The 22594-nt window shown below is 43.2% G+C and overlaps 1 protein-coding gene across 1 annotated transcript; it reads right to left on the reverse strand.

Moving 5' to 3' along the window:
• Window positions 1-1658: 1658 nt before the first annotated feature.
• On the reverse strand, window positions 1659-11545 carry C2H1orf115 (chromosome 2 C1orf115 homolog). The gene is made up of 2 exons (XM_037823458.1): window positions 11129-11545; window positions 1659-4688 (listed from the first exon to the last, which is right to left on the reverse strand). Exons 1-2 carry the CDS (start codon window positions 11426-11428, stop codon window positions 4569-4571), a joined length of 420 nt encoding a protein of 139 aa, XP_037679386.1. The 5' UTR covers window positions 11429-11545; the 3' UTR covers window positions 1659-4568.
• Between the last annotated feature and the right edge of the window lie 11049 nt (window positions 11546-22594).

The following is a 22594-nucleotide window of genomic DNA, read 5'->3' on the forward strand; positions in this document are numbered from 1 at the left end:
TTAAAGCCCAAGTGAAAGGAGCATTAGCCTTGTTTCTGTGGAGTATTTTGTCCCCAACTTTTATTTCTAGTTTGAACCAGGCGTGTTTGCTTACAGGCCTGTCAATAGGTTATGCAAGAGGAATCGCAGGAAAAACACCTTTTAAAAAAACAAAGCCAGCCCTCAAGGTGTTGGATTCTGATCTTATTTTTGTCTTTAGACAGAGCTGAAGGGTAGAAGGCATCGAGCAACCAAGCAGACAGGAGATGTGGCCTGAGGATTCCATTAATCGGGCCTTTGTCCAACAATCCCCACCCCAGCCCCCGCTGCCCCCAGCAGTGTGTGCCCCGCACTCTGGTGCAGAGATCTGAAGAGATCGCCTTTTCCCTTCGGGTGGTTTGGCTCAAAAACAATCTTAATTCTAAAAAGAAAACAAATCCCATGGACTATTTATTTTTCCCCACATTTCCCCATGAATGGTCATGTGAGTATAAGATTTACTCAGGAACCATCTGGGCTTTTGGCAAAACTATGGGACCTTTCAAATGCAGCCATTCCTGGGATGCTGAGAGCATTTTTTTTTTCCTTTAACATTGTGTATAAATTTTATTACAAAATATGCTTACAGGGAGATCTAGGAAGTGTTCAAAACATCTTGGGGATAATAACATTACAAAGTTTGGTTCAGTTCATCTTTAATCCCCCAGAGTCGAGCGGCTGGAAAAAGACATTGGGTGCACAACCCACCACAGTTGCCTAAACCTAAAACTGCAATGACAAGGACGGTTTCTTAGTCCACACCATCTTCTGCTGCGGGCACCGTCATACCCTGGAGGACTCTGGGGGGGGGCGGGCTGGAGAAAGGATGAGATCTGAAGTGAGGAGGTCTGAGTTCAAGCCCTGCTTCCGGGTGCTTCTTTCTTGGTTAAGGAGGCCAGTCAGAGGTTCTCTGACAAGGCCCAGGTGCTGGGCAGAGGGGCAGCAGGGCCGCTCCAAGGCGGCTGGGGAGTTGGAGGCCCCTTGCTGCTGCTTTGCTGTATTTGGGTCCCAAGGCTGCCCACCCCAACTGGGCAGATGGTCTGATGATGGCTCCGAACCACTCCTTCCTCCTCCACCGTCTCCACAACCAAGAACTTTTACACGGCTCTGAGTATTCAGTGAAGGCGCACGTTACACATGCCCGGCAAGGCCTGGCACCTTGCAGGACCCAATTCCCTCCCCTGACACAGCGCTTTCCTCCTAGGGCCAGGATTTCTCAGCCCAGGCTGAGAACAAATTCTAAGGAACAGATTCTTCTCAGCTGCTTTTATTTGTTTAAAAAAAGTTTTTTTTCAATTGCTTTTAGAAAACGCAGCTTCTTGGCCCCATGTCAGATCCTGAAAATCTGAATCGGGAGTTCTGGAAATCTTCATTTTCAACAGGTGTGTGAGCCACAGCTACCCGCACACTGCAGCCACCTGTACCCAGCTTCTAGAGGATTGCCCCTCCTTCAACACCCAAGACGCTACCAGGTGGGCTGGGGCTTCCCTCCCTCTCCTCGCCCCGGGGGGCTGCCCAGAGGAGCTGCTCCCACCTGAATCACTTGCTGAATGATGTTCTCAGCTTCCAGTGGATCATCCAGGAATCTCCCTTCCATAAGGTTAGAAAGTGAGGGGTAAACAAACCTTCACAAACAGAAATGTTAGACAAATTAGGGGCTTTTATTTACATGATAGGGCAAGCAAAGGAAATACAAAAGCCTCTTGGTCAAACATGTAAAGGGAAAGCTCAAAAACCCAGTTCTCAGTAGGGTGTGGGCCCTGAAATTAACAACAACAAAAAAATTCAAAAGAAAGAAATGGCATTTGGTAAAATGATGGCGAGAGTTCAAGTTCTTAAGCAACAAAAAAATTCAAAAGAAAGAAATGGCATTTGGTAAAATGATGGCGAGAGTTCAAGTTCTTAAGCTCAATGAACTGAGTAAAAGGAAAACATCAGCCTCCCAGTGCCCCGTGGTGGGGAAACAGCTACTCGGCCACTGGGGCTGAGCCACAGTTTGGAGAAGTTAATCTTCTGTACACATGAACCTGACTCCCATGACAATCCCTGGGAGGTTTTGAATTTTGAAATTTCTGGGTTAATTCTTAACTAGAATTCAAGAATTTTAGGGATAATTGTGCTTGGCCTTACAGTTTCTCCAATTTGGGGGGGAAGGAAAGTCTTCCTTGAACAGTCTCCCAGGCAAGAAAAACCCTCAGCAGATCTCTCCCTTCCCTGGGCCCCACTTGCCTCTCCCAAGAAGACACTGTGGGCTTTTTTGGTGCCCGTTAGCTGGTGTCGTCTGAACACACCACAGGCTCCTTTCTCCAGGTATTCATATCCCATGACCAGCAAGCTGCACACATCCTGACTCTCTCAATGTTGGGGATTGAATCATGTTCCCCTCAAAAGGCATGTTCAGGTCCCAAGCCCTGGTCCTGTGGGTGTGAATCCATTTGTAAAGAGGACCTTTAAAGCTATGAGTTAAGGTGCCCAAACTGAATGAGGGTGGGCTCTAATCCAATGTGGCTGAAGCCCTTATAAGCAAAGGAAATTGGGCACAGAAAGAAAGTCATGAGAAGTCGTCAGAATCGATGAAACCAGAAGAGAAAGGAAAAGACATTGCCATGTGCTTTAACACTGGACAGAAAAGCCAAGGAACCCAAAAGTTTGCTGGCCAGCCAGAAGACCCCAGGAAGAATTAAGCCTTCTGAAACTGTGAGCCAAAAAATCATTGTTAAGCTAACCCACTGTATGTTATTTGTTTTAGCAGACAGGAAACTAAAACACTCAATAACTAAGCTTTCCATTTTCTTCCATTTATGACTTTTCGTCTCCCTGACTCCCAGTTTTGCCAGGCAAGCTATGATCACCTTAGATGTGTGAAAATGAGCCATTATCAAATTTCATCATTTGGACTAAAACCAGATCATTGGTTTTCTCTTTTCCTCACAAATATTAATGTTGTAGGAATTGGGTTCAAGTTCATTTTGAACAAGAACCTCCTGAAAGTGAGGCTGAGTCTAGCTTCACAGGTACAACTTTCTCTTCTACCCCATTCCTTTTTCTGTCTGTCTCTCTGTCAGTCAGTCTTCCCACATTTTTCACTTCCACCTGGTTGAGGTCTCCCCTGCATGCTCCTGCACCTGCAGACTGGTCGGCAACAACCACTTTGGAATCTGGATGTTTTGGGATCAAAGTCACAATGGTTGCCCTGTCATGGGGGTTGAGAGAAGAATTTCCTGTTTCTTTTACCTCCCTGACCAATGGTTCAGTGGTAGTCCATGGCTTATCCTTGGTGGGTATCAGGAACAGGACTTACTCCCATCCTAACCTTTGAATCCAGGTAAGATGAGGTCAAACTGGCAGTGTAGAAAAGGAAAGGATGCTCCAAAGGCAGCCACTGGGAGCTCCCCCAGCCTCCTTTGGCCTCTGCCTAGAGCTGGAGGCCTGGTCCTCCCATGATTCCCCAACACTGATAATCCTGAGCTGGCTCTTACAGTCCACTTCTCTCTTTCCAATGTCCTTCTCACCTGTCTTCTACTTCCTGGTTCCTTCCCCAAATCACATACTTTCATTTCCAGGTGTTGTGTGTCTCTGTCTCTATCTTGGCACCTGTGTCCAAAGACAAACCACCCTGCATCAGCTCGACCCAGAGGAGATGGTGAGCAGTGGTCAGGAGTGTGCTGATGTTGCCAGGCAGGCTGGGTCACGTGGCCCATGACCTCAGCCTGCTCAGAGTGGGCCTGGAGCTGTTGCAGGGGGGTCTGGCAGTCACAAGCACATGGCTAGGCCCAACTGGGCTGGACTGGGCACAAAAAACAGCCTCACAAGCCTGTATCTGAACTTGCTGTTGCTCTCTCCCTCACTGTCAGCTCCACATTCATGTCTGAGATGGGTAAAAATGGTAAGCTCTTATCTGCTTTAAACAGTCAAGACACATCTGTCAACAGGGTGTTCAGAGCATCATAGCCTTCAAAGAGAATTTTTCTTCCTTCCTTCTTCTCAAGCCTATAATTCAAATCCGGATGACAAAGGGCTAGGGATGGGAGGGGTGGAGGAAGGAGATGAGGGAGAATGACTTCAGAAATAAACAGCTCCTTTCTGTCCTCAGAACCAAGGCAGTCAAGGGCTATGAGAAACCTTCCAATCTCCTTTCTAGGAGAACATAACAGATCATCCGACCCTAGGTCAAAATCATTCTTTTCCCTTCATATTCACTACTATGTGAACCCACCCACAGTGCTCTCATTCATCAAGTATTCTCCTCCACCCACCTCTCTTCCATCTTCACGTGAAAATGCAGGCTTTGGTAAACTGACTCTGATAGCAAACCTATCCTTGGCCTAATCTTCTGTGGGACTGTCCATCAGATCCACCTGTGTCCAAGAGGCATGAAAAGTTCAGCAGACGGGGCAGGATGACTCATTCATAACACTCATCCAATTCGATGAAGAAAGACTTTTTTTTTAATCCAAGGATTCTGTGGGTTCAAATGTTCTTGCATCCGCCCTGTTCCCGGAGCAGAGACTTCCAGTTCTTCTGTGTGTCTCTTGCCCCAGCAGCTCCCACTAGCGGACAAAGGAAACCACACTGGTGCCTACTCCAAAGGGGGCTGAGTAGGCTGCAGCGAATCCCTGCAGGCCGATGACCATGTAGCGGCATCCTTTGGTGATGACCTTCCCAACATTCTAGTTTTAGGAACAGAAGAGAAAAGCAAAGGGTTAGGTTAGGCAACATTTTCATTCCTCATGCACAACAGCGGCATACATCAAGAATCATGATGCCTCATTCTCCATGCAAGTTACCATGTTTCCCATCTCGGGCGTTCCTTGTCCACCCCCAACATAAGAGCAAGTGAGGTGTGGGGAGGTCTCAGAGCGGATACCATCTCCTTGCCAGATAATTCGGGGCACTTTCTTGAAAATGGCAATGCGGATGCCAGTTCTCAAATCAAAGCAGGTCGGATTATCTGAAGTTTTCCTTTACTCATCTTATCTGAAAGCCCACCCTGGCTTCCTTCTACCTCCAGAGCATATTCCTTTCTGATCCACACATTTGTCCCTTTCTAGTCTTCCGCTGTTCTTGACCTGCTGCATTTATATTAAGTTTATACAATTATAAACTCCTTGAGGAAAGGACTGGGCCATGCTTTCTTGGCATCCATTCCTCCTCCCATGGTGCTGGACAGTGGACATACAAAGGATTCAAATGGAATTGCCACAGAAAAATTAAGAACAGCAGCAATGATTAGATTAATTGTACTACTACCTCTTGGTCTTTCTTTCCCCAAGTTACATCACCATTCTTGATGACCTGGACCTTATCACACACACCTTATCTCTCAGCTACTTGGTCCCCAGCTTCAATAACCAGGTGGACTGGTTTCACTTAAAGTTCCTGATCACAATCACAAATCTTACTTTGACTTCCAACACTGCCCAGAAAACCTACTACATTTCTTCAGTAGGCTTTCTCCCTACCCCAGATGACTATTTTATATCTTTTCGTTTCTCCTCTAGCCTCCTCGCCCCCAACACGCAGACTCATTCAGTCTCCACAAGCTCCTTAAATGATCCCACTTCACCTTTCAATGGAAACATCAGAAGTCATAAGTACCCTCATTCACCTTTCTACCACTAAGTCTACAAACCCACCTGCCCCTGCCCCTGGTTTCTCCCACCAATGGAGAAAATGGTGCTCTTCCCCAAGATAATTCCCTTCACACGCTCTGGGCACCTTCTTTCACCTTGCCTTTTGCTTCCTCCTCTCCAGCGTTACCATTCTCATCCTCTCTATTGGATCATGCCCGTTAGCTCACACAGATGCTCAGGAATCACCTTGACTCCATGTGCTTTCTCAGGTCTCTGCACCTCTTCATGCCAAACCAGTGGAAAGAACTATCCACACCTGCTGCCTCCACTTCCTCGTGGCTTAGTCCCTTTTATTCCTTTGTCACAGTCATTTACAGCCTGCATTCTGCCTGATCCAATGCACATTTTTCTGTCTTCCCCCTCCCGACCTCTGCACAGCATCTGACACACCTCATGAAACAATCATTCGGACTCTTTGACTCCATACTCTCTTGGTTCTCCCCTACCTCACAACCTCACAGCCAGCTCCTCCTCAGCTTTCTTTGCTGGATTATCCCTTCTTCTACCAAACTTCAAAATGTTGGAGTTCTTTAAGACTCAGTCCTGGTGTGCCTCTCTCTCTCTCTCTCTTTCTCTCTCTCCCCTACAATCTCTCCTTAGATGGTCTCATCTGTCTTCAATGACTTTTAAGTATTTCTTGTATGCCAGTAACTCCCAAACTGATATCTTTGGCTCAGGCTCAAATATTCAACCCTTTATTTGAGGTCTCCACTTTTTGAGACACCCCATGGTTCCTCTGGCATGTATTTTCTCTTGCTGCACCAGGCAAATAAATAACTTCTATTGGCTACTAGATACTCCTGGTGGTCCTTGGCCATGAGGTTTCAAAAAGAAGAAAGCACAGAAGGATTAAATGTATCCAAGATTATACCACTGGTAAGAGGCTGAGCTGAAGTTCAATCCCAAGAAGTCTCATCCCAGAGCCCACGCCCTTAACCCCCCATATGCCACTACCCTTCTTTAATGAAGGAATTTTGTACTCTTCTGTGTGGGCCTGGGCTTGATTACCAGCTTCATCCATATTAACTTTTCTTAGCCTCAGGATTCACCTATAAAATGAGAATATTTAGTAACCATCTCTTTGGGTTGTTAAGAGGATTGAATGATTCTATGAAATGAAAGCACTTAAAATAGTCCCTAGCAAAAAGTGCAGGCAGTATAAACGCCAAAAACATGTCAACTATTATAAAATAACATTTGCTTCTTTTTATTACATGGTAATTTAGGTTTGTTGTGGTAATACATAAATCCAAGTTACTTTGTTACCTGCTCACGAAAGTTCCCTAAGAGCATAATTTCTTGTGATTTCTGGCTTAACGCAGCTTTCTGTAGTTTAAATTACAGAGTCCCTCATACAATGAGGACAGGGACTTGGTTTTACTCATTGCTGTATTTGCAACATCCAGAAAGCACCTGGGTGTCTCCTTAGATACCTCTCAGGCTAAAAGAGGAGTACTGGGGCAATGAGGCAACACCTATCTTCTCCAGATACTATACTGCTCCAACAAGTTTTCAAAAGACATGGGGGAATGCACGGACCTAAGTGTGGGTTGGTGGGTGGGTTGTATTACTAAGAGATACATTTCTATATATTTGTGATAGGAATAATTAGAAGAAAATTTACTTCTATTTTTGAAACAACCAAAAATTTGTTTTCCGGGAGCAAGAAGAAGCATCAAAAGAGATCTTTTATAAACAATGCCCCTACAATCATGGATTGCCTATATTAAACTTGACTTTCTTTTGGTATTTATATATCCATTTTCCTCAGCCTGTTATTTTAAAAGTTGCTTGTCATTTCATCCTTGCAATTCAGAAAGAAAAAAAAAAAAACACTACTAAAATAGCTCCTGAACTGGAATACTGTCAAAACACAGATTTGAGAAATGTGGTGCAGAGAAATGTAAAGTATCTATCAAAGTTTCATCTGAGGGAGCACATTTTGGAGCATGATCTGAATAGACCTTTCAACTGAGGGGCGGTGGAGCATGGCAGAGCATGGGGGAGTGAGATAGGCTAAGTAATGACTCTCCAAGATGTCTACACCCTAATCCCCAGAACCTGGGAATATGTCACCTTGTACAGCAAAGGGACCTTGCAGTTAGGATTAAATTAAGGGCCTTGCTTTGGGGAGATTCTCCTGGCTTATCCAGGTGAGCCCAAGGTAATCACAAAGGTCCTTATAAGAGGGAGGCAGGAGGAGTCAGAGTCACTCAAGGCCATGGAATAACAGAAGCAGAAGGACAGAGAGAACGGGGTTGGAAGAGGTTCTGCTGCTGACTTTGAAGACGGAGGAAGGGGCCACGAGCCAATGGATGCAGGCAGCCTCTGGAAGCTAGAAAGAACAAACACATTCTCCCTTGAAGCATCCTGAGGGAACCAACCCTGCCAACCCCAACGAAACTGATTTTGAACTCGGGCTTCCAGAACTGTAAGAATAAATTTGTGTTAAATCACTATGCTTGTGGAAATTTGTTACAGCAGCCATAGGAATCTAATACAGGAAGTGAGGCTTTCATGGGGTTTCTCAGTTTCAACTAATCCCCTCTGATGCCAGGGATTCCCTCCCCTCCAGCTTCAAAAAGGAAACCACCTCTAATCAAAGATCACATTCTCTGAGCGCAAAGACCAAGTCTTGAGGTGTGAAATTTTGTGAGGACCGAGGCATGAACTTGAAGAAGCTGGCTTTTTTTCCTGAGTTAGAGCTCATCAAAAGTCAACCAGAAAAGCAGCAGACTGGGCCTCTGTCCCACTCCCCTAGACACTAGCATGGCGTGCCAGGTGTGCTTTAAGTGCTTTATGTGTATTGACTCATTTACTCCTCACCACAATCCTATGATTATCATCTCATGTTACAGATGAGGAAACTGAGGCACAGAGAAGTGAGTATTGCCCAAGATCACATATCCAGACAGCATGTCTCCAGCAGCTGTGTCCTTCCCCCTACTTAGAATGTGGAATATTTTTCTTCCTTTTGAGCTAAAGGTCATTCCACACCTATATTCTCCCTCTTTGATCCTCTCCTAACTGCCCAATTAAAAAGATTTACTTACTTTCCTTATCCGCAACTCTCATTATGTCTCTCAGAGGTGCCTCTTATTTTAGCTAAGTTTGGGGTGTTGCTCTTTTCCTCCTTCACCCCAAATGCTTCTGCTGAGGCAGGCCTCCTGACCCCCAGCTCTGCTGCTTTCTAGCCCTGTGGCCTTGAACAAATGCCTTAACTTGCTTAAACTCCAGTGTCCTTTGGTGTGAAATGGGGATAAGACCAGCTTTCCAAGGCTGTTAGCCCATTCAGAGGGTGTGCATATCAAGTGCCCAGCAGAGCACTGGGGGCCCTGTGAGAGTACAGCAAGTGTAGTTCCTTTCCCCTTCCTTGGACCCAGGAAACAGCCCTTTAACAACAATAAATACATTTCATTAGCGCTAGTATCATTACTTACAAATCAACTGGGGACTGACTGGCAAGAGTCCCAAGTCCCAAGCACACAGCCCTCTGCATTCAGAGCCACCTTGGTCTTTCAAGAGAGCTGGATCAGCTCAGCTTTGGGGGAATCTGGTTGGGGCACAAGGAGGGGAGTTTGCCCTCATCCTTTTCCTAGAGGCCTTGTCCACATTTTCACATTTCACAAAGGCCAAACTTCTTTCTTTAAACGGGAGCAGGAAGAAGCTTGGGTGGAGGATTTGAATTAATCACCTTTCCTTGAAGAAAAAGTCATTTGTTAATAATGTGGATCTGTTTGCAGTTTGCTCCTTATTTCACTGGGCCAAAGTAAGATATAATTTTACCTGGTGACCAAAGCAGATGAAATCTCCTCCCCACATTTCAAGCCCATCCTCAGCTGTTCTCATGGGTTGTCAGCTAAGACATGTTGGAACCTGGTTACCTTCTCAGCTACCTCCTAAGAAGTGGATCCTAAAGCCACTCTTTCTTTCTAAGGGCAGAAAGGCATGTCTCACCCTAACATGACAATGTCCTCTCACCCTCTTCAGTCTCTTGAACTAGCAAGTAACACTCTTGTGTTTTCACACGTCCATACTTTTGCTGATGCTGTCCTTCTGCCTTGGCTGCCACTCATCCTTCTGCACCTCGTTTTCCTGTCACCATGGATGCAAAGCTTTCCCTGACTTTCCAACCTCGCCTGAGCTCTGTGCCAGCTGGCTCCACACTGGTGGCCCAGCTGGGTCAGCGTGGACACTTTTCTCTCCGGGAGGCTGTGGACCTCCGTGGGGCAGGACTTCATTGTATTCATTTTTATATCTCTAGTGCTTAGCACAATGCCTGGCACATAGTAAGCACCCAAAATACATCTCCAAGTGCCAGCCCCTGAGCTGAGATTCCCATATGATCAGTTCACCAGCTGAGAGCCAAGTTATGGCTTCTTTGTGCTCAACTGGGACCGAGAAGAAAGATGCTCAGTGTGAGCATGACCCTAAGGCCGACACTCCCAACTTCTTTCAGTTTTTATTAATGTATTTTAGCACTGCCTGCTTCAGTACTGCTCCAAAAGTTGCTGACATATCTTTAAAGAGGATCACAAACCTAAGCATTTAGGTCTGGAGACTGAACGGCTTGAGCTATGACGAGGCCACTGGAAGACAGGGAACTGGACAAGAAAGTAGGTAGGCGGTGGCCTTTGGCCAGGACACCAACAAGCACTGCGATTTCTCTTCTGGGTGGCCTTGTCCAGCCTCAAAGAGCAGGGGCGGCAGTTTGGGCTTCCACCTTTGAGGAAAAAAAACTGTCATTTTATCCCATTCCCCCATTCTCTCTCTCTCTCCTCCTCCTAAGGCAAACACAGGCCTGGGAGTACACAGGTAGCTGGCTCGGAGAAAAGCAGATTCAACACGTGCTCACTTACGCATTTGCTGAGCTCCAGGCTCTGGAATATCTACAGGACTAACCCAAACAATTCTCAGCTAGTGGGATATCCTGGAGAGGATGCTGACGGAAAGCAGAAAACCTGGGCTGCAACTCCTACTTTCCAACTGGGTCACTTTCTCCTCAGGTCACCTAACCACGCTAAACCCATCGTATCCCCATCCGTAAAATTCCGGTCCTGTCTACTGTATAAGGGAGTGTTAAGACAATTGGGATGAGAAAACGAAAGCGCACCTTGAGTGTCTTTGACCCGCCGGCGACCAGCGGGGTGGGAGGTAGAGTGGGGCCCAGTGAAACCGCCGATTTAGCCTGTATCATTATTTGCAATTTACTTCTCCCCTCACTTCCCAGTTCACGGACTGAATAGTCTCAGGGTCTCGTAGCGAATGCGGGAGAGGGAGTGCGGGGTGGAGGGTTGATGCAGCACGCAGGGGCGACACAGGGAAGCGAAGCCGAGTCGACGGTCGGGACCCGACTCCCGCTCTCGGGTGCGCTCGGCAGGAACCCCCGGGTCGGGAGAAGCCCCCACACCCGGACCCGCGGTGCGCAGCGCGCTCGCCCACACCCGGCAGCGGCAGTGCGAGCGCGCAGCACCTACCTTGCCGTACTTCTTCAGCTTCTGCCGGTACCTCCTCTTGGGCTTCTCCCCGGGCGCCGGCTCCTCCAGCGGCTCGTAGCGCTCGGGCAGGAGGGTGAGGTGCACCCTCCGCGCGCTCCGGGACCCCGGGCACCGCCCGTCCGCCTCGCTCGCCGCCACCTCGGGGTCCTCGTCCCCGCACTCCAGGTGCTCCAGGATGATGGCCGCCTCCTCGTCCCCCTCCGACCGCCCTCGCCCCCGGGGCCCCCGGCGCGGGAGGCTGCTTGCCGCCTTGCTTCGGAGCTTGGCTCCCACCGTCATGATGCCACCGCGCCTCTGGCGAAGGTCCGCGCATGAAGACGCCAACCTTTGCTCCCCGCCTGCTCCTTCACCTGGGCCTCCCGCCCCAGCCCGGACGGGGCGAGGGGGCGTGAGGACGCAGCGCCCCCTGGCGGTGGGGCCCGGGATCGCGGCGGCTCCACCCGCTCCGGCCTCCCAAGCCCGCGGGCTCGGCCCGACCCGCCCGCATCTCACCGGTTGGCGGAAGGGCGAGGAGTGCACCGAAAACTCAGTGGACAATGAACATACAAAGCACGTGCAACTGCGCTTGACACGAGAAAATGAACACAAAATGATAAGACTACAGTTTCCCACGTTCAAAAGGACAGAGATGATAAAAATTATACTCAGGGCTGGTGAGGCTATGGGGAGATCGTCGGTATAATAGAATATTCATGAGAGTGCAAACTGGTTGCAAGCTTTTAGGAAGGCAATCTGGAAATACTTATCAGGGCCCCTAAAAAAAAGTCCATACCTTTCTAGGCACCTATCGTAAGGAAACATTTAGAAATGCAGAGCAGTGTCCTCAGGGTGTTCATAACAGTGAAAAAGTGAAGCAAACCAACCTGAATGGGCAAGCTTAATTCTGGTGCATGCATATGATAGCTTATGAGGTAATCATCAAAATCACAATTTTCAAGGACGTCACTCGGTAGATGTGCATTCTCAGTGTACTGTGAATCTCAACTTACTTGAGACACATTGTTTTCTTGGGTGGGTAAATGTCTTTTAATTCTGGGAAGCTTAGAACTAAGTATAGTAATAGGCTACTAATTTCATGTTTTATTAATATTATGGGAATTTGTTACATGTTTAAGAATAATTTAGATCTATAGGTATAAGTACATAACACATACAAGAGGATCTGCCGCGGGTGTCCCATTCGCTTGCTGTGCTGCCAAGTGCCCCAAGATGAGGTGTGGCCACACCAACAACGTGTGCCCCAAAAAAGTCACATAAGGGCCCCTGTTCCCAGGCAGCCTCCTTCCTGAGCCCAACGGCCCTGAGACCTCAACAAATTTTCCTTTTCATTGACTGAAGCAGTAACATTAACCAAAAAAAAAGGGGGGAGGGATATGAGAATGTTTAATTTACTATATTTATAAAAATTACATAGCCTTGTTACATAATGAAGAACTTGAAAGTCAAATATATTAAGATTGTAAAAGTCATTTAAAATGTTTAAGAGAATTAAATTGAGTAGTGTAAGCCCCCGTACTGTGATTGTTAAAGTTGATTAGGTCTGTAAATAGAAAAAAAAAAACATTGTAAATAGAAGTTAAAAGGTTAAGGGAGACTAAATTTGTGGATTTCTAACTTTACTAAAGCACTATTAATTTATAAACAAAAGGAGACCCTAACAGTCCCTTTTCTGTCCACAAAACTGACCTCAAGGACCCCTGGACTACATATCATGTAGAGACAAAGGTGGAATGTCCATGGGGTCTAAAATGTGTTTTTGTACATACAAAATACTATTCAAAAATCGTAACAACAATTAGCTTGCCTACTAAAGGCAATACTTGGACACATGAACAATTGAAAATTGATTTAAAACCAGCGAACAAACAGGACTCAAGAAGAGGTAATTAGAAACCATCTTTATGTTGCTTTCCACTGTCTCTTCAGAAGTTATTCATCCTGGAGAATGCTTGCCCGGCCCCTGGACAAACACTGAGGCAGTCCTTTTTCTGATTACAGTGGGGTAATAAAAAGTCCCAAAGTAGCAAACAGAGTCTCAATTTATATATCTTCAAATTTTATAATTTCCAGTTATTACTCAGAAACCTGAACTTGCTTTAAAGTTAATTCTCTCTCCTCCCTAAGCCAACACCCGATGTGGGCCAAGTGTATGTTTGTGTGTGTGTGTGGTGGGGGTTGGCAACAAGGTTCTCCTCAGTTTTCTCCCACCTAATGTTTCTCAGTTTCCCAAGCTAGCAAAGTGGCCTCTGACCATTCCCAGGGTCAAAACAGAGCAGAGGGCAAAAAACTTCCTTTATTGCTATTTCCCTTGATGTTGTCTTACCCACTGGGCCTGGCAGGTGTTTGAAACTGTTGCTGTCCTTAGTTCTTTCGGGGTTCCCACTGGGAAAATTCAATTCTATTGGCCATGACCCAGCAAATTCCCTCTGCTCCCTTGGTTGCCTCCTCAACCCCCAGGCTGTGGCTCTTTCCTGGCTTTCCTAATCTGAGCCTGTGTGCCCTTCTAGATGGCCACATGGGACAGGATTTAGCATAGGGCATTCAGTGTTGCAAATCACTGGAAGGACTGGAGGAGCTGGCTACAGGCTGGGCCTCTTCCAGTGTAACTCCTGGACCAACCTTACAGAGCTGTCATTTCTGCCACAGTCAGGAAGCCGCGGCACCGTGAGCCGCCATCGGAACTGAACGCTTTAGTGACACACCACCTTGGCTGCCATGTAGGGATCCTCCTTGATGCTCCCCCCAGCCCAGCAATGCCTGCTAGACCTGCACTGGAAAAACAGAGATGCCCTCTATCCTGTCTCTTGATGCCCATGAGATTGGGGAACAGACACTGGCATCTTGACACAGAAAAACCCAACACCTACAGGATGATGCTTGCCAGTAGAAGCAGCAAAAATAGCAGAAGCGTGGCTTCCATGCCACTTCTGCTTCCATGCCACTTCTGCCTTCTAAAGCCTCTCAGGAGTGCTTCTGATTAGTTTAAGCTAAGTTGATGAATTTCCTCCAGCACCCAAGGGACTCTGGAACATACTGTTTTGACCTCCTAGCCTCTGCACACTAGAGGAGGGTGGAAAGGATACTGAGTGTCAATCTACAAACATACCACCTGCCTGCAGGAGTCTTTCTTTACAGGTAAAAATTAAGAACCTACCCTCCGAAAGAGTCAGGACATTGGAGAGCTAAGATTCCTGAACATATATGACCAGTTATTGAGTAAAACAAATGCTAAGAGACCTCGGAGTCCTAAAATAATTGCTAATTTGGAAGAACTTCCATAGAAACAGTTACAGATGTTTAATTGAAAACATGAAGCTTCCATTTGTAGACACATAATGCTTTTATGTTTTAATCTTTTTATTTAATAATAGATTAATTTGAAAAGGAAAGAAGGAAGGAAGAAAGAAAGGAAGGAAGGGAGGAGGGAGGGAGGAAGGAAGGTAGAAGAAAGGAAGAAAGAAAAAGAAAGCAGGTGAGCATCTGTTTGGACCTGAAGTTTTCTGAATTGAAGTTGTTAGAAACTATCAGTTTGTGTGTATGTGTGTGTGTGTGTGTGTGTGTGTGTGTGTGTGTTTTACAGGAGACAGTCTTAAACTCAAGAAGAAATATATATTTGGAGCTGATTAGAACTGGTTATTAATGTTGAAACAAATAGGAGAATAAGCTTAATTTTCCAAAGACTGTCACCTTAGGGGTGGGGGTGAGAAGCAGTTTTGAATTCCAGCTAAGCCTCAGTTTTTGAACAGCCCAAAAAGGGAGGATGATAAAAAACAAAACAAAACAAAACAAAACAAAAAAACCTACCACTCTTCTTAGGTTAAACAAGTTATTTTTAATTTGGGGCCCTCTGTACTAATTACTTTTTAGTTTAAAAGGTGATAAAATAGTTACAACAGAAAGGAGAAATTTGCTATATTTAAATTTTTAAGAAAGTATTTAAAAAATTTATATCTGTGTTAATCCCTTTGCAGATCCCATAGAATGCAAAATTAGGAATTTCAGGCATGGCACATTTTGATTTCACGTAAGGGGTTGGATTTCCGCTCCAAAAATAAAGACCAAAGACTTGAGGTAAATACAGTGTAAACACTGGTTTGCAGATAAAGGATGTTACAACCGAAATTTGCTACAACTATAAAACAAGGGCCTTTCATATACTGTTTCTCCTGAAATCTGAACTATTTAAAAAATTTTGTTTTGTCTTTCCTGGAGAAAGCAAGCTAGTTCCTGTGTCTTGCAGCTATGGCGAGGGGTCGATCATTCAGAGTCTACCAAGAGTTGGCTGAGCTGATATGAGGCTGGGCCACAGCTTTAACTAGATTGTGTTCACCTCTGGTTAACCCAAGCCTCATATTTCTGCGTCATTACTGACCAGGGGCCACAGCCTTTGATCTTGTCAGTATTTGAGCTGGGAGGGGACTGGAGAGCAGCTCCAGATGGTTTTGGTTCACCTTTGGATTCAAATCCAGCAGGCCTTGGAATCACGAGACTGGGCCCCTTCTCTCTGCTCTCTAGTGTTTCCTCTACTGTGGCTTTCTCCGCAAAATGCTGGGGGTCAGGGGACTGAAAGATTTGTTTATTTCCCATCTGGAGTTCTGAATTCCAATCTTTCCCGCCAGCACACACTATAACTAAAATCTTGGGGGTTTCTCCTCACCCCTGAGGAGTCAGTCTTCGAGTACGAGGCAAGCCCACTTTTCTGCACCCATGAGAACGGCCGTGGCTCATTGCTCACCCTCGAGAGACTTGCTCCTGTCTGGAATTCAGTTCACCAAGGCTGCTTATATCCATTGCTCTTGACAGTACCATAAATACGATTTTTGTGTGTGCCTGTGTTAGCAGATCGAGAAAGTCGTTTGAAACATTCTACAGCAGAAGCAGAAACAAAAGTCTCCTGGGGATAAAGTTTGAAAGTTAAAATCATTTAAAATGATTCTTGAACAATATGATGGGGTTATACCCTATTTGGTAATATTTATCCAAAGGCACTGAAGATTTGGAAAACTACTGAGCTATCTGTCCTTAATAATATTGAGAATAAAAAATATATGTGCATAGAAATAAGGTCAGAATTATGCCTTTATGAGTTAAATGAATATTTCCGGCAAAACTTGAAAAATCCTACATTGACATGTATTTTTCCTTGCTAACAGTAGGTCCTTCTAAGATCTTTTTTTGACATTCCTTAAGAAGTAGATTAAGATAGAAAATAACCTAGAAAACTATCAAGGTTTACGTATATATTGTAAAACTACTTAAATAATTATTGTAATTTAGACCTGTAGTTTGACATGACATAGTTAACATGCATGACATATTGATTGGTAAGACAATGCTATATGACAGAGAAAAGAAAAAACTTGAAGCTCAGGGGGTGGGGTGGGGGGGGAAGATAAATTGAAATGCTCACATATTAGGACAGGATTTAATATAGTTAAATTTAATCAGATACATGCACGAAACTACAGAGTCTGCATATATTAATAGAAATTGAATATGTCAGAATGGGTTTGTCCAGCTAGAAGGCACGTCTAAATCTTACATATAGAACTGTGCAATGAGTAAATGAGTAAGTGAGCTAGTTACTAAATGAAATTCTTGTGCAGTACTTTGAATACTGAGCTGTTGGAGTATTTCCACTAATCTTATAAAGTGAACTGTTAAAATTGACTTCCCTTCTTGCCAATGACTGAAGAGGGCCCCTGGGTAGAAAGTAGAGGCTAAAATCCTAAGAACTCAGAACTGTCAAGTGCTGACCCCTTCAAAATGAAAATGAACTGAAACATTTGGACAGAACCCACAGAGTGAGGAATTAATTCAAGTTACTTGACCAACATAATTTTACTCTTTATGTTCATGGTGCACTCTAAGGACAAAGGCAAGTGCAAATAAAAATTAGAACTTCATTTAGTTAGTTTTATTAGTAGTATTAATACTGGTATCACTGTTTTGGACCTATTTCTTATAATGGTGAGTAAAATAAATACATTAGCTTTGCTATGAATCAAGAGCTTCAGCATGGCAATTACATGACTCATCGATTATAAAAGAAAAGGAGACACCATTATAGTTTGAGTATAGGATTAATAATTTAAATATTATGGTTGTGAAGCAATATTAGGACTAAATTGAAAATGGCTATGAACTTACATATGTGCATTTGTGTGTGTGATATATTATAAATATAAATATAAATATATATATATATATATATATGTTTCCATCTCTGGCCACTGAAATGTCCCACAAGTCATGTCATCCCAGGGCCACAAAGCCAGGTAAGCACACAGTTAACTAGTTAACTACTGCTCATAGTTTGGATTCTACTATCAATTTCCATTAAAAGGAATCGGGGCTTAGATTGGCTGGTTGCATGTCTGGGACAGGGAAGGTGCAGCGTGTGCCTGTGACGTGTTGTTGCCAGACAGCAGTGAAACCTTACTTTTGGATATGAGGGATCCAGTGGAATGGAATTGCGTCTTTGTAACCAGATGAAAAGACAATTAAATAACCCAAGCAAATCAAAAAAGTATAAAATCCAACTGAAGTTGTGGCTTCACCTCACCCAGGCACATGTTTGTATAACAGATATTATACATCTCAAATACATGAATAGGCAGAAGGAGTAAGAAATATTATTAGTTAAATTTGACCAAGTGCTTTTTTTGCCTATTGTATAGATAAGTCCGTGCAGCTCTAACCACTGTGGATGGTAAGGAGCAAGCACTTTATCCTGGGCAGAGGTTTTCTCTGACATCTAGTGGTTCTCTCTGGTAGTAACAGGAACTAACAACTATTTTCAACAGGTCAAAGAGTTTAAAAGAAATGGTAAAACCTTTCTGTACTTTTGGCAGGGGTTATATCTAGTCATTATGGTAGCGTGGACTAACCTCACACTGACCAGAATCTGATTGAGAAATGAATTATCGCTTAAATGAAACTTGATAGACTAAATCTTTCTAAAATTGGATCCACAGTGAAAAATGTAAAAGTTGTCAGTGATGATAATGGAGAGCGTTGGAAAGCATTAGCAGAACAGCAGACCGGAATTCAGAAGCTGGGACACAAGACTTACAATATCTTTGAACACAGTTTCCTCATTGGAGAAACGAGGGTATGAATGAAATGATTTTTCAGGCCACGTCTATCTGAGAACAAAAAGTATAGAAGAGTATAAAACTCTGAACCAATTTATCAGTCTAGATACCTTTTTCTCTATGTATCAAATCTCCATAGTTAAGAAAAATCACTTTAACAAACAGGATAGTGCTTTTAAAATAAGGAGGTTAAAGAAAACATATGGCTCAAGTTTTAGATCCTTTTCTGTACATAACATCTGAAGCCAAAGTACTTGGATTAATCTGTCCTTTCTGGGCCCTTTACAACAGCTGAGGAAAAAAAAAAGATTTATGCCTGCTGTAAGACTACTTTGGAGTCATTTAATTTTCGAATAAGAAGAGGGCATTTTAATAGAATTTTATTTAATTTTATTTAATAATGATTATCATTTGATACAAAGGAGGACTGCAAGAGAACTGTAGGAAAAACGAAATACATGACTGTCTTTTTAAAGAGAATAGAGATCACATTGATCCTGGTGAAACTGAAATGCCTTCAGGGAAGGAAGATCTCAACCTTCCTGTTTCATAGCACTTGTCAGGTATTCTTTCCCTCAAATTAGTCCTCTCTAAAGAGAGGACAAGAAGAGACATTAAGATGGAAAGTCACCAAAAAACAAACAAATTTGTAGTCACCTATCTTGGGAAGAACATTGGAAGATGCTCACTAAATGGTGCCTTAGGAACTGAATTATATCTGCTAATTTTAGAAAACAACAGTCATTCTTAAGAATCTGCGTCTACCTAGGGTGAGGTCATAGCTCCTATAAACCGGAGTTATTTCTGCCCTTTGTCATTATTGCTATTTTTAAGCCACATTTGTTTAAAGCTACATTTTTAAGCCAACAGATTTGAGGTTGACGATAAGTAGGAAACACCACGAAGAGGATCAGGTCTGTGGCAAGTGGCCCAGTGTAGCACATTTGGAGGTTTGGGGCTATTGTCGTTTAGGATTGTTAGTCTCTTGTCTGATCAAGGAGGACTCTGTACACTACTTCCCTTTCCACACCCTCCCCTCCACCTGCTCCAAAGCAGCAAAGAGGGGTGGGTGGGTGAATGGGGGACTGTCTTGATGTGAGTCACACAAGTCTTGGGGAAATGAACAGCCTGTGTTAAACGGGGGCTGCAAGGCAAGAGCAGTCATCCAGAAAAAGGCAAGTTAGGACGGGGAAGTGGAGGGAAAAAGTGCAGAGATGAGGTGGGGGTTGGGGGAATGGCGGTGCTCACTTTGGAGTGGATTTCCAGAGCCCTGGAGAGAAGACTGGAACAAAGCAGAGTATTGAGAGAATGAGCCTGAGGGGAGAAAAGCACAGGACACCGTCAGGAAAAGAGACGTGCCCAGAGGGAGTTGGCCTGATGAAGGGGAAGGTCAAAGTTTGAACTGAAACATACTTTCAAAAATGCAAAGGCCAACAAAGGGAGCTTTAAAGGTATGTTAAGAACATAAAGAACAGAAAGATTTCTGCTAGGGAACAGGTTGACATTATGTTGAAATATGACTGAGGTTCATCCAGACAAGGGTGTCTCTGGTAAGCAAATAATCTGGCACTTTAAAAAAATCTATAGTTTTAAAATAACTGCTTACTCTTTGGAGGTATCACTGAGCACTGGGAGATGGACAGGAGAGGCCCACAGATGAGCATAATGCACTTTGCACAACGAGAATGGCAGCTACACTGGCAATTCCTTGAACATCTGTTATACAAACATGTGCCTGAGGGTGTCTCCTCTCCCCTTCCTCCATGCTGGCTGCTTATGAAAGCATTCTTTCCAACCGCACAGTGAGACTTTTTCTAAGGGGAATTCTGGTAAATAGAAGTTTCTCCATCTCCTTACATGCCAATAATGTCTTGATCCCTTTTATTAACTGGACCCTAGTTAATTAACTGCCCAGCTGGTCCATCTGTAAGCCTGTACAAAGGCAAGGAAATTCTCGATTAGATTGTCAGACTTCGAGGATAGAATATAAACATGTTTAAAAGGAAATAAAAAGCCCAAAAGCTTATACAAAATATCCATATGCTTTGAAGGAATTTACCTCTGGGTAATCATGGAAATATGTATAGATTTAGTTACAAGAATTTAGTTACAAGATGACAAGGTTTGATATCAAAACTTGGGAAAAAAAGTATCCAAAAAGAGAGCATTAAGTACATACATTATGATATATTACGAAATGTCTTGAAACCATTAAAAATATTTTAAAACAGTAGAATTTTATTGCCTCAGACTTTAATGGAGAGCCAGGAGGAGGTGGTCAGCAGAAGTAAGCAAAACTTCCCCCCTTCCATTCTATACATTTATGCTTTTATCTATTTCAAACACACACATACATATGTATGTACATGTATGCATATATGGCTGTGTATTTCCATGAAAGAGTTCAATGGGGAAAAAATTTCCACCGCACTGCCTAAATAAAAGCGAGAAATAAAAAAATGAGAAGACTGTTCAAGTATAATGATATAATGGTGTAGAAAGAGGTCCATAAGATCTTAAACGAAAAAGAAGGTTGTAAAATAGTGTTGTAAAACAGTATGTTCAACTTTCATTTTGTAAATTATGTACAGAATTTCTCACAGAAATAGACTGGAGGCTATATAGCAAAATATTAACAGTGTTTTGTTTGACTTTTGTTTCCCCCCCTTCCCTTTTGGCTTATCTATATTTTTAGAATTTTCATCTAATATGCATCACTTTTATATGAAAAAGTAATATATATATATATATATTTAAAACAGAAGGCTAGAGTATACAATTATTTTATTGCTAGCCTGAATTTATTTTACGTCTCCTGGCTGGAAAGGTAACATTCAAGGGCACTGAGAGAGTTTAAAGAATGAAGTTTCTGAATTGCTTTCAGTGCCTTTTGAGAAACTCGGCAAAACAGAAGAGGCACCAAGAGACTACAAAAAAACAAGTAAATATTGATCCGTAGAAAAAAATCTTCAGTGACTTATGAGGTAAACACTTAGGAAGGAAAATACAAGTAATTATTAGGAATTAGCATGAGTTGACTCAGAAAAAAAATAATACCAGATAACCTTTTTATCTCCTTCCCCTGTTTCCCTACCACCTCCTCCTCTTCTTTTCTTCCCCTTCTCCTGTTCCCCTCCTCCTCCTCCTTCTTATAAGAGAAATATAATCTAGAAAATATGTCTAGATTTCAGTTAACATTCGGCAAAATAAAGATGTAGATGAGCTGAATGAAAATAGATTTAATAGTTCTCATCACTGGCTAAATGAAGTAATTGCAGATTAATGGGTTGCCCACACCCTGTGCTTCAGGCCCATTGCTGTGCAGTGTAGATGGAAGGGATGAGGGTGGGAAGAGGGGATGGGCTCTGGGCAGATGGGCTCCCTCGTACTCTTGCCCCAGCTCTGTTGATATTGGGGGCAGGCTGGCCCAGTCTGTGTTGCTGTTGAACTAGCAGCATCGTGGCCAATTTTGGTAAACAGCCTATACTAGATTCCCCTTTCAAGAGCCCTTTTGACCTGTGATATTTTGATTCTTGGACCAATTTTATAGTGATTTAATCTAGATGTGGATAATAATTATATATATTACTGTTGGAGTTGAAAAATTTGTCCAAAATAGGTACAGCAGTATCAAACTTCAGAATTCCTTATGTAAAATGACTTATTACTGATGGCATAGAGAAAGAAAAAACAACTCAATATAACTCAGAGTCTATCACAAAAAAAAATAGGATTTTGAGATTCTATAATTAACTCCAGTTGGCTTTGTTTATATGTAAAATACAAATTAGACATTATAAAAATGTTTAAGAATATCTTATTTCTCATAAACATTGAGGTTGGGTTTTCTATTATTTTACTTACTTTACTATTTTCATAGCATCTAAGTGAAAATATGACATCCCTGGAGATAATCCAAGATCAGCATTCCCCAAAAGCAAGAAGAGCAAACATCTTTTTTCAACTTCAAATTTTAATTTTCAAAATAACTATCACTAAATTTTCATTTAAAATTATTTTTCTTAGGAAAATAAAGATCAAGATTGAAACGCCATTTCCCCAAACATGATCTGTGCTTCAAATGTATTACCACCAAACTGCTGAGTGTAAGCAGTGAGCGGTGATTATTTAGGAAATTTCTGGAATGTGAATAATGATTGGAATATTCATACAGTAGAACTTTTGATATCTAGGTAGAAAAAAAAGACAAAAGATGTTTCTTGTATATGAGATTCTATATCTACAAATATTGGACTTATTGCCATACTAGCTGGAACTTATTTTAAAAGTATATATATATATTTTAGATGATTCATTCTCCTTATAAATTCTTCTCCTTTATAGACTC

This window comes from Choloepus didactylus, chromosome 2 (assembly GCF_015220235.1).
Source record: "Choloepus didactylus isolate mChoDid1 chromosome 2, mChoDid1.pri, whole genome shotgun sequence".
NCBI classification, from domain to species: domain Eukaryota; kingdom Metazoa; phylum Chordata; class Mammalia; order Pilosa; family Megalonychidae; genus Choloepus; species Choloepus didactylus.

Excerpts from the sequence above, each read along its gene's own strand:
- C2H1orf115 (XM_037823458.1), bottom strand. The coding sequence starts at position 11,428 with ATGACGGTGGGAGCCAAGCTCCGAAGCAAGGCGGCAAGCAGCCTCCCG. Across the intron at positions 4,689-11,128 it reads AGCTGAAGAAGTACGGCAAG|AATGTTGGGAAGGTCATCAC; the intron begins GTAGGTGCTGCG and ends TCCTAAAACTAG.